General features: G+C 35.8%; 1 protein-coding gene across 2 annotated transcripts in view; it reads right to left on the bottom strand.

Moving 5' to 3' along the window:
* The window catches only part of Vhl (von Hippel-Lindau protein), a 39,828-nt gene that overhangs the window by 9,822 nt on the left and 14,942 nt on the right, over positions 1–15,064 (bottom strand). For both annotated transcript variants that reach the window (XM_090406379.1, XM_090406377.1), the window contains exon 2: positions 10,558–10,926. In XM_090406379.1, coding sequence (XP_090262505.1) covers positions 10,558–10,897 — 340 coding nt within the window. In that variant the 5' untranslated portion in view covers positions 10,898–10,926. The remainder of the gene's footprint in view (positions 1–10,557; positions 10,927–15,064) is intronic.

Below are 15,064 nucleotides of genomic sequence, written 5' to 3'. Positions count from 1 at the left end.
TATATAAAAAGGGAAATAAAACTGAATGTGAGAATTACAGAGGTATTTCCCTACTGAGTGTTCCTGGCAAGATCTATGCAAGTATACTTGAGAAACGGTTGAGAAGAATTGTGGAAGAAAAGCTTGGTGAAGAACAAGCTGGATTCAGGCCAAATAGAGGCTGTCAGGATCAGATCTTCACTTTACGACAAATAGTCGAGAAAGCATGGGAATATAACAAAGATCTGTATTTAAGTTTTGTCGATTTGGAAAAGGCATATGACAAGGTGCCAAGAGAGAAGCTATTCAATACGCTGCAGTTATATGGTGTCAATGGGGCATTATATCAAGCAATACTTAGTCTTTATTTGAGTTGTGAGTCAGCAGTTAGAATTGAAGGAAGTACAGGAAGATGGTTTAATGTTAAATCTGGTGTGAGACAAGGATGTACATTATCCCCTCTGTTATTCATTATCTATATGGATCAAATTATGAAGGAATGTGGTATTAAACCTGATATCAAAATTGGAGATGTTAATGTCAGCTCTTTGCTTTATGCGGATGATGTTATACTTCTAAATAAATCCGCTACAAGTCTGCAAGATTCTCTGACTAAATTGAATAGCTGTTGTAATAGATATGGTATGAAGGTCAGCAATAAAAAGACAAAGACAATGAAAATAGGCAGAATCACTGAAAATGTCAACTGTGTTGTGAATGGAGAACCTGTGGAACAAGTAAAACATTTCAGCTACTTAGGCACAATTTTTACTGAAGATGGTAAACTAAATATAGAAATAGACAACAGAATCAGCAAAGCTGGTATCGTGGGAAGTCAATTAAATAAATTCATATGGAATAAGAAAGAAATTAGTCGGAACACTAAATTAGCTGTATACAAGACTGTGTTTAAACCAATTTTAACTTATGGATCTGAGAGCTGGGTCAGAAGTAAAACACTTGACCAAAGACTAGAGACCGCAGATATGAGAGTCCTGAGAAAGATTAGAGGCGTGAACAGATGGCATCAATGGCAATATCATATTAAAAATGAGGATATTAGGAAAGAACTTGACATTGTCAGCATCCAGGAATGCGTTAGCAGAGCTAATCTCAGATGGTATGGTCACTTAAATAGAATGGGAGAGGAAAGATTAGCAAAACAAGTGTTCTCTGCCAGGTTGGCAGGAAAACGACCCAGAGGAAGACCAAGATATAGGTGGATTGATACGGTACAAAGTGCCTTAGACGATAGAAATATAAGATCTGATAATGTTGGAGTCTTGACAAGTAACAGACTGATTTGGAGGAAAATTGTAGATAGGAAGTTAGTAATGATGTAATTTTTTCATGTAGTACTGTCATATCCTGTACACCCCTTGAGGGTACATGGCAGGAATTTGATGATGATGATGATGATGATGATGAATTTATATATAAGAATTTTGAAACCTTAGAAGATTGGAAAATAGGGCCACTTTCCTTTCCTTCTAAAGCCATAGTACTCAAAACCATAATCTTTCCTGTTCAGTTGTACATAATAAATATTACAGACATTACACAAGCTGAAGAATAGCAATTATAGAGTAAGCCTGTGTAATTTTTTTTGGTCCAGTCAATACCAAGAAATTAAAAAGGAATTTCTTCAAAGAAGCATGGAGGATTTGGACTTCCAGTCTTAAAATTCTGCTATTCAGGCAATACAGTTAAAATATCATTAAAATATTGCAGACTAATCATACATGTGCAGGCCTTCTCCTGTACTACCTGGGTTTTCATCTTCCCCTGTTTGGTAAATGATTATAAAGGTCCAAAAGCTGAGAATGTTCCTGAATACTATAACACTCTGTGCTTAACTCTAAGACTGCTACAACACCCTGGCATTGACATTCTTTCCATAAAAAAAAAAAAAAAAAAAAAAAAAGTAAAATTGGGTATAAAGAAATCTTTAATCTCTTTTGCCACAAACTTCCACAGTTGGGTACTGACAACAACACTTTGTTTCATAACTGATTGCAGTTCCAAGGATACCATAACAGAAGGGATCTTGCTTGGAGAATTGCATATATGGCTGCCTTACAGTCAATACCATGGAGGTGCTTTAACATCAGAGATCGAATCTGTGACATCTGTTACCTATTGGAAACAGTAGAACATGTAGAACATGCATTCTATAGCTGCCTTCTTGCGCTGCATATTTGGAACAAATGTGTTTGGCATTCCGTTACTTACAACAGAACAGGTTTTTTTTTGCAGAACCCACCACCTGCCGGCAATAGGAAGAGAATTTTGATTTTTATAATTAAATACTATCAGGGGTGCTTAAGGGTCAAAGCTGTATAACTGAGAGGAGACTTCCACATCGCCTTTAAAGGAATGCAGAGAACCAACCAGGGCTTCTGACCTAATGTCCAATCCTCACCCTCTCTTGGTGCACCCTGTTGGGTATCTACCTGGATACTGAACGAATAAGGATGGGCTGACAATTTGGGATTTAGCTGACCAAATTGTATTCTTATTGGCATAAACCAAATTACAAAATGATGGTACAACATGACAAAATTTCATGACGGCTGGGTCGTCACATGGTTAAACAAAGCCCCCGTTGCTTTCGCCAGGGAACCAGGGCGAACAGCGAAAAGTCAGCCACTGGAACAAATCTGAAAACACATCCCAACTCAACATCACCAGAGATAAAGATCGGTACTATCAACATAAGAAGCCTGAATGGCAAAGAAATGGAGCTAGGCTGACGAATTAGATAAGTAAAAGATCGACATAATAGGGGTGACAAAAACTGTTGAGATCTTTCTGAGCAATAAATACAAAATGTTTTCAAAATACAAAAAGAAGGAGTAGCCATAGTATTCAACACTAAATATGAGGCTAATCTTCTTGAATGGCAGGCAGTCTCAAGTAGAGTGATGTGGGCAAATATCTGAATGGGGAACTGGACAATGAAACATTTGTGCCAATGGTCCCACAGAAGGTTCTACTAAGGTAGAAATGGAGGAATTTTTTGTCTTTAGAGAAAGCAACTGACATAATGAAAAAAGAAAAGTTGGTCCTTGTTGGATATCTAAATTGTCAGACACACAAAAACATTTTGGGAAAATTTGGAGAAAAGAGCAAAGCTAATAATAATGGGAAATACCTGTTGGATTTCGGCTCAGGACATGGACTGATTATTACTAACACCATATTCCAACATAAAAATGCGCACAAATTCACATGGAGAGAAGAGGCAAGGAATAAGAAAAGTCTCATTGACTATGTTATTGTTGATAGTGATGTTTTCTCCCTGGTGCAGGACAACAGAGTGTACAGAGGATTTGAAATTGGAAGTGATCACTATTTAGTCTTGAGCAGGATAAAATTGTATTTCATATTGAAAAGAATAATATATAAGAAAGTTTTAAAGCGAATTAAAAGTTGAGCAGCTCTCAGATATGAACTGTAGACTAAAATACACAAAGATTATTGAAGAAAAAAATGAAAGAGTTTGAGAACAGGAACCAAACCTTTGAGATTCAGTGGCAAGCCTTAAAGAAAACCCTGATTGATTCATCCAGAGAGACATGTGGTGAGGTTGTCAGCAAGAATAGAAAAATCAGAATTCCATGGTGGACACAGGAAGTTAACGAGATAGTAAAGGAGAAGAAGAAAGCATATCAAAAGTTCCTGGCAAATAAATCAGCTTGTGCTCTTAGAGAAAACAGAGACAAAAGTAAGAAAGCTAAACAGTGAGTAAAACTAGCTAAATAAAAGTGATGGGAAGACTTTGGTAAGAACATAGAAAATAAATATCAGGAAGGTGGTAAGATATTCTGGAGGTTGTTGAAGAAGCTTAGAAAGGGAGGAAAGAGTGCTGTAAAAGGAATTAGAGATGATAAAGGTGACATGAAAAGGGAGAAAAAGATATCCTTGAAGTATGGAGTAATTACTTCGAAAAATTGCTAAATGAAACAAGCAGTGATAGTATAGTAGTAAAAAACACTCGACAGGCATAGTCAGGAATACATATCCATACTTGAAGTAGAAAAAGCCATCAAAGACTTGAAATGTGGAGAGGCAGCAGGAGTAGATGATATTCGATCAGAAATGCTGAAGTATGGTGATATAAAAGTGTTACAGTGGCTGCACTGCATAGTTCAGAAGGCTTGGACAGAAGGGCAAATTCCCGATGATTGGAGTAGAGCTCTCATAGTACCCATATATAAAAAGGGAAATAAAACTGAATGTGAGAATTACAGAGGTATTTCCCTATAAATCTTACCAGTGTTCCTGGTAAGATTTATGCTAGTATACTTGAGAAACAGTTGAGAATAATTGTGGAAGAAAAGCATGGTGAAGAACAACTTGGATTCAGGCCAAATAGAGGTTGTCAGGATCAGATCTTCACTTTACGACAAATAATAGAGAAATCATGGGAATATAACAAAGATCTGTATTTAAGTTTTTTGTCGATCTGGAAAAGGCATATGACAAGGTGCTGCCAAGAGAGAAGCTGTTCAATATGCTACAGTTATATGGTGTCAATGGGGCATTATATCAAGCAATACTTAGTCTCTATTTGAGTTGTAAATCAGCAGTTAGAATTGAAGGAAGTACAGGAAGATGGTTTAATGTTAAATCTGGTGTGAGACAAGATGTACATTATCCCCTCTGTTATTCATTATCTATGTGGATCACATTATGAAAGAAAGTGGTATTAAATATGATATCAAAATTGGAGATGTTAATGTCAGCTCTGCTTTATGCAGATAATGTTATACTTCTAAATAAATCCGCTACAAATCTGCAAGATTCCCTGACTAAATTGAATAACTGTTGTAATAGATATGGTATGAAGGTCAACAATAAAAAGACAAAGACAATGAAAATAGGCAGAATCGTTGAAAATGTCAACTGTGTTGTGAATGGGGGAACCTGTGGAACAAGTAAAACATTTCAGCTACTTAGGCACGATTTTTAGTGAAGATGGCAAATTAAATATGGAAATTGACAACAGAATCAACGAAGCTGGTATATGGTAGGAAATCAACTGAATAAATTCATATGGAATAAGAGAGAAATTAGTCAGAACATTAAATTAGCTGTATACAAGACAGTGTTCAAACCAATTTTAACTTATGGATCTGAGAGCTGGGTCAGAAGCAAATCACTTGACCAAAGACCACAGATATGAGAGTCCTGAGAAAGATTAGAGGCGTGAACAGATGGCATCAATGGCAATATCATATTAAAAGCCAGGATATTAGGAAAGAACTTGATATTGTCAGCATCCAGGAATGCGATAGCAGAGCAAACCTCAGGTGGTATGGTCACTTAAACAGAATGGGCAAGGAAAGATTAGCAAAACAAGTGTTCTCTGGTAGGAAAACGATCCAGAGGAAGATGAAGATATACGTGGATTGATACGGTACAATGTGTCTTAGATGATAGAAATATAAGATCTGATAATGTTATAGTCTTTACAAGTAACAGACTGATTTGGAGGAAAATTGTAGATAGGAAGTTAGTAATGATGCAAATTTTTCATGTAGTACTATCATATCCTGTATACCCCCTTGAAGGGTACATTGCAGGATTTTGATGATGATGAATTAAAATACCTATGGAAGGTTAGAAAGAAACATGAATTTGAAAACTAGCAATATGACATCCAAATGTTTATAATATTATATTTTGGAAATTTTATTGTTCAGTCAGACGATTTTTGTATTTAGAAAGAAGCATTCTAGGAGATATCAAATTTCTGACTGGATGGTGTAGACCACCCACATTATGCAATATTCACCAGTGGAAAATAAAATTCAGTCTGTTTTTGCTATGAGAGGTTTTTTAAATAGTTCCATCCTCTCAGGGGCGTGCTGGCCATATGTGCAATGCGTGCGATGCACAAGTGCCAGGATAGTGAAGGTGCCAAACAAGAGGAAATACTTTAAAAAAAAACATTTTTTTTAAGTGGGGGGGGGGGGGGGAAGGGTTTTGCACACAGGTACCAGACACTACTGGCACGCCCTTGCATCCTCTTAATGGTTCCAATGACTGTAAAGCAATCCCAGGCAGAGAAGGCCAACTCAAGGCAGTTAACTCAGATAAGGCTAACCACATGGATATCAGTCATCTAGTTTCAATTGGTTTTTTGGTTGTTCATCCACATGAGATTGGTGAAAAAGGAAAACTAACAGCCTTTGGCTATACGATGATATAAAAGAGCTGAGGCCTTTTCTCTATCTCTCATACTATATCTATCTATCTGCCTTTTCTTTCTCTTAATACTATCAGGCTCTCTTGCAACCCCCATACTAACTACTCTAAGCCTATACTGAGCATCCCTTTACTTTTTCACCTCAATAAAGGTTGAAACTAGTCTGGGTGGTGGCCCTTCCCATAATACATAGCATTATGCTTGTCCGTAAGGATATGTGCTCTGCATTATGGGATACTAAGGTAATTGATGTGAAGTCATTAGCCTCTATATACAAGTAGCTGAGTCGTGAAGTTATTTCACACACAAACTTTGTTTGCTTACACTTGGATAAAGGATGACTCCAAGAATATAATTTCTTGGCATAATTAATTTATGATAAAAATGGAAAGCACATTCTTGGAGAACATATGAGAGTGGTCTGAAAAGTTCTCGGCCTAATAATGAAAAAATGAATTTATAATTTCAAAATTATTTTTCTTTTTCAACATAATCTCCCTTAAGACCAATACATTTAATCCAGTGATGCTCCAGTGCCATTATCCCATCCCTGTAGTGGTTCTCAGTAAGATCTGCAAAATACCCCTCTACAGCTGCAATCACCTCTTGTTTCGAAGAAAAACACTGACCAGCAAGGAAGAGTTTTAGTTTTGGGAAGAGATAGAAGTTAGAGGGAGCCAAATCTGAGGAATAATGTGGCTGTTCAAAAAATTCATAGTGCAGATCCCTTAATTTTCCCATTGCCAAAACACCTTTGTGAGCAGGTGCATTGTCGTGATGAAAGATGATTTTTTTCTTCTGCAAACTAGGTCTTTTCTCATGATTTTTTTTGTCTAGTCTGGCTAAAAGATCAGAATAATATTCTCCGGTTACTGTTTTATCCTTTTCAAGATAATTAATAAACAAAATGCCTTTAGCATCCCAAAACACTGATGCCATGCCCTTTCTTGCCGATGGAAACGACTTTGTCTTCTTTGGAGCTGAACTGACTTCTGTCCACTGTTTTGACTGCTATTTGGATTCTGGTGTATAATGGTGAATCCAAGTCTCGTCCATACTAATAAATCGATGCACAAAATCAGTTTTGTTCTTGTTAAAATGCTCCAAGCACTGTTCAGAGATTTTCATGTGAGTACGTTTTTGATCTGCTGTGAGCAAGCATGGCACCCATCTTGCACAAAGCTTTTTCATTTACAATTCTTCATGCAAAATATATCCTACACGTTCCTTTGAAATGCCTATAGTCTCAGCAATTTCATGCACTTTGACTCACCGATCATCCAACACCATATTGTGCACTTGATCAATGATTTCTAGTGTTGTTACACTTTTTGGACATCCTTCAAGTGGATCATCTTCAAGGCTGCTATGGTCATGTTTAAACTCGGCAGCCCATTTGTTAATTGTCGAAAATGGAGAAGAAGAGTGACCATAAACTTTTATGAACTTCAAATGAATTTCTTTTGGCATTAAACCTTCTTTTACAAAGAATTTTATAGCTGCACGATACTCAATTTTATCCATTTCAAGGGATACAGACAGCACTTTTGTTTCAGACAGGTTTATAAAACAAATTACTTGCAATTTCGACCAACATAGGAAAAAAAAAAAAAATCTTGCCGATAGTGTTGCTATCTATGGTCGAGGCCAAGAACATTTCAGACCACCCACATACAGTGCCTTCAATTATAGCATATTTATGAGACTTCTTTAATAATTCTTAATTAAATACAAACAGTTCCAATAAGAGTTACATTACACAAACTGTATGCAACTCGAATTTTAAGTAAGTCAGATTTAATCCCTGTACCCGTTAATCACATAGGGCTTATTTACAATTTGTGCATGTGGTAATATATTAAAATGTTTTAAAAGTTAAATCTGTTGGTTTCAGTCAGAGAAGTCACACACAAATTGGATTTCAGTATGTAATTATTAATACAAATTAATATAATACAGTATAAATAGTATAAGAAAATATAAAATTTCTTAAAAAAAATGTTTAATTTGGCTGTTCAATTCTTTCTTATGAAATTATCAAGGGATAACTAAACAGTGGCTTCTTTATGAGCTACAGAAAAGATGGTAAGAGTGCATGGAAATTCATAAGCTAGTATCTGATAGAAGCAATGTAAAGTGGGTAAATGGAGCAGGAGTGAAATGGATAAACAATGAAATCAAAGCAAGTGGAAAAGAAAATGTTATGGAGGAAGTACAAAGCAGTTGGTGGCGATCTGATCCAGGAAGAGTATAAAGTGAAGTCTAGGAAGGTGATGAGCATAGTAAAGAAAGAAATGGTATATTATGAGCAGAGATTGGCTGGTCAGGTCAAGGTTATTCAAGGAAATTCTTCTGCTATATGGTAAGCAAGAGGAAAAATAATTATCACAGGTTGACACTGGTGGATAGTAATAGCAACAGTGATTGTTGCAAAGAATGTAGTGGAATTATTGAATGTGCACTTCATCAGTGTGTATCATATTCGTGTAAATGATGCTGTATTTATTGTGTTAGATGTTAATAAAGCTGTGGGAATGGATGGCATATCAAAATGTATCTTTAAAGAATGTGCAAGAGTTAGCCAAGTCTTGCAGTGAGGAAGGTTTGTAAGGAGTGAAAAGAAGGCAAAATAGTACCTCTCACCATGCATGGTTCTAAAACAAAAGTTTCCAATTATAGACTGGTCTGTATATATCTGCAGTTATGATCAAAGTCTTGTAGAATTGGTTCAGAATAGAATACAGGACTGGATGGATGGATGGACAAAAGATTTTCTATGATGGTCAGCATGGGTTTGTGAAGGGCAGGTCTTGTTTTAGCAATCTGCTTATGCTTTATGATAAGGTGATGAATGTGTTGAGTAAGGGAGATTCATACACAGTGATTTTTTTTGACTTTGCAAAGGCATTTGATAGTTTACCACATGACAGATTGGTTTATAAGCCTGTAGAAGATGGAATTAGAGAGAGCAGATTGGTTAGATGGATTGAAGATTGGCCTTCTGAAAGATATCAGCAAGTTGTGTATGATGAAGCAATGTTTCAGAAAAGGAAGGTGAACAGTGGCATGCCTCAGGGTTCTGTTCTTGGGACCCCTTACTGCTTAACTTATTTGTTAATAACATTTCATATAGATTGACTGGGGGATCTTCAAATCTTTGTTGATGATGCAAAGTTAAGTAGAACTGTCAGCAGTAGTGCTGATGTTAATCTCTACAGGAATTATCTAATTATCTCTCTAGAAAGATTTGAATAGACTTTTAGCTTGGGCAAATGACTGGGATTACTTTAATATCAATGAATGCAAGGTGTTACACTTTGGGATACAAAGATACAAGGTATGTATTAGATTGTTGTAGATGTGCTTCAGAAAGTGGATGAGATTTGGGATCGTGGAGTGATGGTAGACAGCAGACTGAGGTTACAAGGGCACATCACAAGTGTTGCAAAGGTTGCACTTCTTATTGTTGCTATGATAAAAAGTACACTGACATGCAGGGATAAGAAGGTGGTGGTAGTGCCCTTATATAAAGCATTGGTCAGACCACATATGGACTGTTGTGCTCAGATTTGGTCATTTAGTTTTCACTGTGATCTGGAAACACTAGAGATGGTCCAAAGACGAATGACCAAAGTGATATCAGGACTCTAGAGTATTGGTTATGAAGAGCATTTGAGGGAATGTGGATTACAGAGGTTGGTGGATAGGAGGAAAAGAGGAGATAGGATAGAGACCTTCAAGTTAGTTAAGGGATTCTATCAGATTAATACAGAAAGAATTGTAAAAAGAGTGGATGTTAAGATAGGAAGAACAAGAGGCCATTCCTGGAAGTTGTATAAAGATATGGTGATTTACATGTAGAGTTGTTAGTGAGTGGAATGCATTGCCAGAGTGCATTGTGAATGCAGGCAGTGTAAATAACTTCAAAGCTCATTTATGAGAGACATATTGCTGGTTGAGTGGGCCTCCCATAATGAGTGTTGACTCCAGACTCCATGGAGGTTACCAAAATAATAATAATAATAATATTTTGCAAATGTACAACCAACATTAAGGATTTACACAGGGTAAGAAGTGATGCTCCTTTTTTTGATAACAACCAAGCAGAACCTTACTGCAAAAGCATTTATGTATATCTAAATAATGTTGAATGCACATCTAAACGAATCTTACTAAATGACTACTGATGATTATAGAAATTTTCACAGATGTTAACTCAGTTAACAAAAAATGTAGTTAAGCTAATGTAAATTGTAATCACAGTAGTAATGTAAAAAAATTAACCTTCAACTTAGTTTCCATACAGAAAGTACTGTGCATAAAGTAGTAATAATGTCCAACATAAATCAATGAAGTATAAATACCTGGCAAAGTAATACAAATCAGCTTTCGGTGGGGAGACCGAGGTCCATCATTTGGAAGTGAAGCATCCCAAGCTTCTGGAAGAAAGACCTCACTGCTGCTGACTACCATTACATCTCGTGTATCAGTATCCCGAAAAATCCATGGATGATTGACATAAGTATCAACATCAAAAAATTCACGTGGTTGGAGTGTTTTGTATCTTACTCTTACACCATCATAATTGATCCATATCACATCAACTCGACGCTGCGTCCAATTAAGAAATCGAACAAAAGAAGGTCTTATTGAAGGTCCCGATTGCAAATTGTTAACTGTGGAGTCCTCATCATTGCCATCCATTTTTTAGAGGTCCAAAAATGTTCACAGTACTATAAATAGAATAAATATATCAAGCTTGCAAGTTTTTTTTTTTTAATAACACACATATACAAACACATACATGCTCTTATAATGTAAATTAAATAAAACTTTAATGTTTAGGGTACACAATACTTTAGCTTTTTTTTTTTTTTTGACTGACTATATTCTTTCACCTCCAATATTCTTTAAGAAAGAGGAAATGAAGATATTGATAAGAACTCTGCTTTGAGTAAAGAGACCTAACTATTAAAATATATATTAGTGCAAATGAAATTAATAACAGGAATAACTATGCCCATTTCAAAACTGGGTTATACGATATCTGTTGGGAAATATGTTTTATGTGCCATCTGGTCGTTTAGGACATTTAGTGATCTTATGAATAAAGGCTCTCCATCTCAAACGACCTTGTCTTTTCTTTCCACAGTTGTAAGTTTGAAATCCTGTATGTGTTCCATCCAGCTCTTTTGAGGTCTTCCTCTCCTTCTCATGCCCTCAATCTTCCACAGCTGTCTTTTCCAATTTCATCTGATCACATAATATGCTCAAAGTACATTAACTTCCATTTAGTGGTCATTGCCTCCAAGGCGCATTCTGTCTTTATACTCTTTCTCTAAAACATTCTTATTAGTCATTCTTGCAGTCCATGATTCTTAAGTCTCCTCCACACCCATAATTATAAGCTGTACAAACTATTTTTTTCAACCTCCAATTTTGTCAAGCTCTCATGAAAAGTCCATTTCATTAATAAATATATTTGGTAAATGCAGTTCCTTTGAAGTTTCAAAGGAACTGCAAAGTTTCAAATTCTTCAGAAATAAAAATTTTAATTCATCTCATAAATCCAAGTTGGGCTGCAATATCACTGCTCTCATTAACACTTTCATTGACAAGCTGAAAATTGGAATTTCGTGTGGTGGTCAAATTTTAAAAATTTTTTTATTTAGTTAACGACGTCCACGCGCTAACGCGTGATCGGCCGTTTGGTGAGAACTCGCATCGCACGATATCGCGTAATTGGCAATGAACATGTTAAACAGAAGCAACACAGGAGATGATTTTTACCTTCTCAGTACGATGATATCATTTGTTCTTTTTAAATAAAAATTCTGCTATGTCTTTTATTCCCCAAAGGGAGTAGACAAGGCTGTTTTAGCTTAACTTTTTTTTGTCTTAGACTTTCTTTTTTTTTTTTAAGACTGATGGCATCAGTCAGTCCCTTAGCGCACTGATAACTGGCCAATTACTATCAATGATCTAAAGGCATCTGGGAAGGAGAGGGTGGTAGACAACTGTTGCTATCTTGTGGTTACTAATACTACATATTATTGCCTGAAATCAGAAATAATTTGAGTTCTATGGGCAGATGAGTTGCAAGATAAAAAAAAAAAAATAAGTTTCTGAGAGGAAAAACACTGCTTGCCTGTGCCAAAGGCAGATTAACTCAGGATCTAGTTGAAAAAAAGGCCTACGAGAATTTCCTCTAGTCAGAAACTAGAATTAAACTTAGAATGGTATTTCTTCAGTGGCCTAGCACTATAAAAGCAAACTCCACTTGCAGCTTTATTTTTTTCATTTTGTAAAACAAGAGTAATAAACTTTGTGACATGCTGACAGATGTGAATAACATCCAACGTCAGCATATCATAAATTCACTTGGGCAAAACTAAAGAAGAAATAACAAGACAAATGTTTCTTTTTTGGTAGTACAAAAAGATTATGCAATTTTATTGAATTTTGACATTTACAGTATAATAGTAATGTAAATTAAAGATACCAAGAAATTATATACTTGGTTTAATCCTTTATCCAAATGTAAGCAAACAAGTGTGCCTGAACTATTTTCAGGATTGGAGCAACTCATATAGAGAAGCTAAGACTCCACAGCACTTGCCTTAGTATCCCATAATGCAAAGCACATCTCCTTGCAGACATGTATAATGCTATGCTATGCTATGCATTATGGGAAGAGTCACTACCCAGACTGGTTTCGACCTTTGTTGAGGTCTCATCAGTGAGAGCCATATTTTCATATATATCAAAATGACTTCTGCATTACTTCAACCTTACTATCACTCTCTGGGTTTGGCTCCCACTAATGAGACCTCAATAAAAATAGTAATGTAGTTTTTTTTTTGTTGTTGTTTGATTCTGTTTTTCAGTTTGAAGAATATATAAAATCATTATGTGTGTGTGTGGTTGATATTCATTTCATTATTATTTGCAAGACTGAAGCTGTTTTTTCCCCACCTTGTCACCCTATCTAGTAAGTATATAATGATAATGAGATAATGAATAGGGTAAGAGATGGGCTATGTACAAAAAGTTTTTTTTTTTTTTGAATATGAACTATATTAAGAATATGAATTACACATACTTCTGTGTGTGTATGTATATATTTTTAAAAAGAATTGAATGACTTAAATCGAGAGAAAAGGAAAAAAGGTTTATTATTATCACACAACCAGTTTCAGCTTTTTGACAGCCTTCGTCAGGTGCACATTATAAAAGAAATAACCATTAAACATAGAAGAAACAACTGTAAACTCACGGAAAGTAAATGTATATATTTTTAACGTTAAAACATTGCAGTCAACATATTCAAAACCAGCAGCTTTGAATATGGTGACTGCAACGTTTTAACATTAAATATATACATTTACTTTCTGTGATGTTTACAGTTGTTTCTTCCATGTTTAATGGTTATTGCTTTTATAATGTGCACCTTACAAAGGCTGTCAAAAAACTGAAACTGGTTGTGTGATAATAATAAACCTTTTTTTTTTTCCTTTTCTCTCAGTTTAAGTCATTCAATTCTTTTTAAAAATATGTATAACAACCGAGTAAATCAATCTCCATACACACACACACACACACACACACACACACACACACACACACACATACAGGGTGTTCGGGATAAATTTGACATATTTATAATTAATTATATTTTTCCGTAAGTTACATGTATTAACACACACTTCTCTTCATTTAAAAGTTTGGACCCTTCTTCATTCATATACAAGATGTCAGAAAGGATGGATAGCTGGAACCCACCTGAATCATGGAAGAGAATAACTTGTATCATGATGATTCGTGCCCGCCATCAAAATAAGGATATTACGACTGCTGCCCAATGCTCCCTGAATACAGTAAAAACAATCAGGCATGAACTAGAGACTTGCAATGGTGACTACGAGGATGTAGCAAGAAGAAAGATCCCTAGCAGACGATCTGATTGCGTTCGTACAGCAGAATTCCTCGCAAATCTGCAGGAACAGGTGTTGAAGAACCCTGGCATTGGAATTCGGGCTTTGTTCGTGGAGTTGCTAACTGTAGTCAAGCCCTGGATAACAAGGGTAGCCAATGGTAGGCCGTATGTATGGCAGCAGGATTCGGCCCCTTGCCACACCTCTGGGAAAAGTCAAAAATGGTTGTCTGAAAATTTCTACGACTTCACCAGTCCAAATGTTTGGCCTCCAAACTCCCCAGACCTTAACCCCATGGATTATTTTGTATTGGGCGCAGTTGAAAAAGACACCAATCGCACTTCCAGTAATACAAAAGCCCAGTTAATGGATAAAATTAAAACAGTTTTTGCGGCCCTTCCCAGGGAGACTGTAGCATCAGCTTGTTCGAGGTTCCGAAGCAGAATTGAAGCTGTGATCGATGCTAATGGTGGTTATTTTGAGTAAATCTTGTTGATAGTATTGTAATTAACTCTGCCTGTAATGTTTTTTTGTCAATTCATTAAATTTAATAGATACAAAGAAGATTTTCTTTTTCCTTACGAAACTGTCAAATTTATCCCGAACACCCTGTATAGTGTAGTGGCACTCTTCACAAATGTTCCAACTCAAGAGGTTCTCAATATTTTAAGTAACAAGATCTCAAAAAAAAAGATGTTTGCTCTGCTCTCACATTGTATTAATTCAGGCTACTTTAAGTTTGAAGAAAAAATTTATAAACAAAATAAGGGATTAGCAATGGGCAGCCCCCTGTCTCCAATACTAGCCAACATTTTTTGAGGATTTCGAAGAAAAGGCCATCTCTATTGCTACATTTAAACCTAAAATCTGGCTCTGTTAAGTGGATGACATATTCCTTATTTGGGAATATAGTATAGATAATCTTCACATTTTTTAG

The sequence above is a fragment of the Typopeltis vanoorti genome, chromosome 16 (genome assembly GCF_054136105.1).
Source record: "Typopeltis vanoorti isolate ZY-2024b chromosome 16, IOZ_Tvanoo_1.0, whole genome shotgun sequence".
NCBI lineage: Eukaryota > Metazoa > Arthropoda > Arachnida > Uropygi > Thelyphonidae > Typopeltis > Typopeltis vanoorti.
The sequence above is the reverse complement of the archived record's forward strand: the minus strand, read 5'-3'. Positions and strand labels throughout refer to the sequence as shown.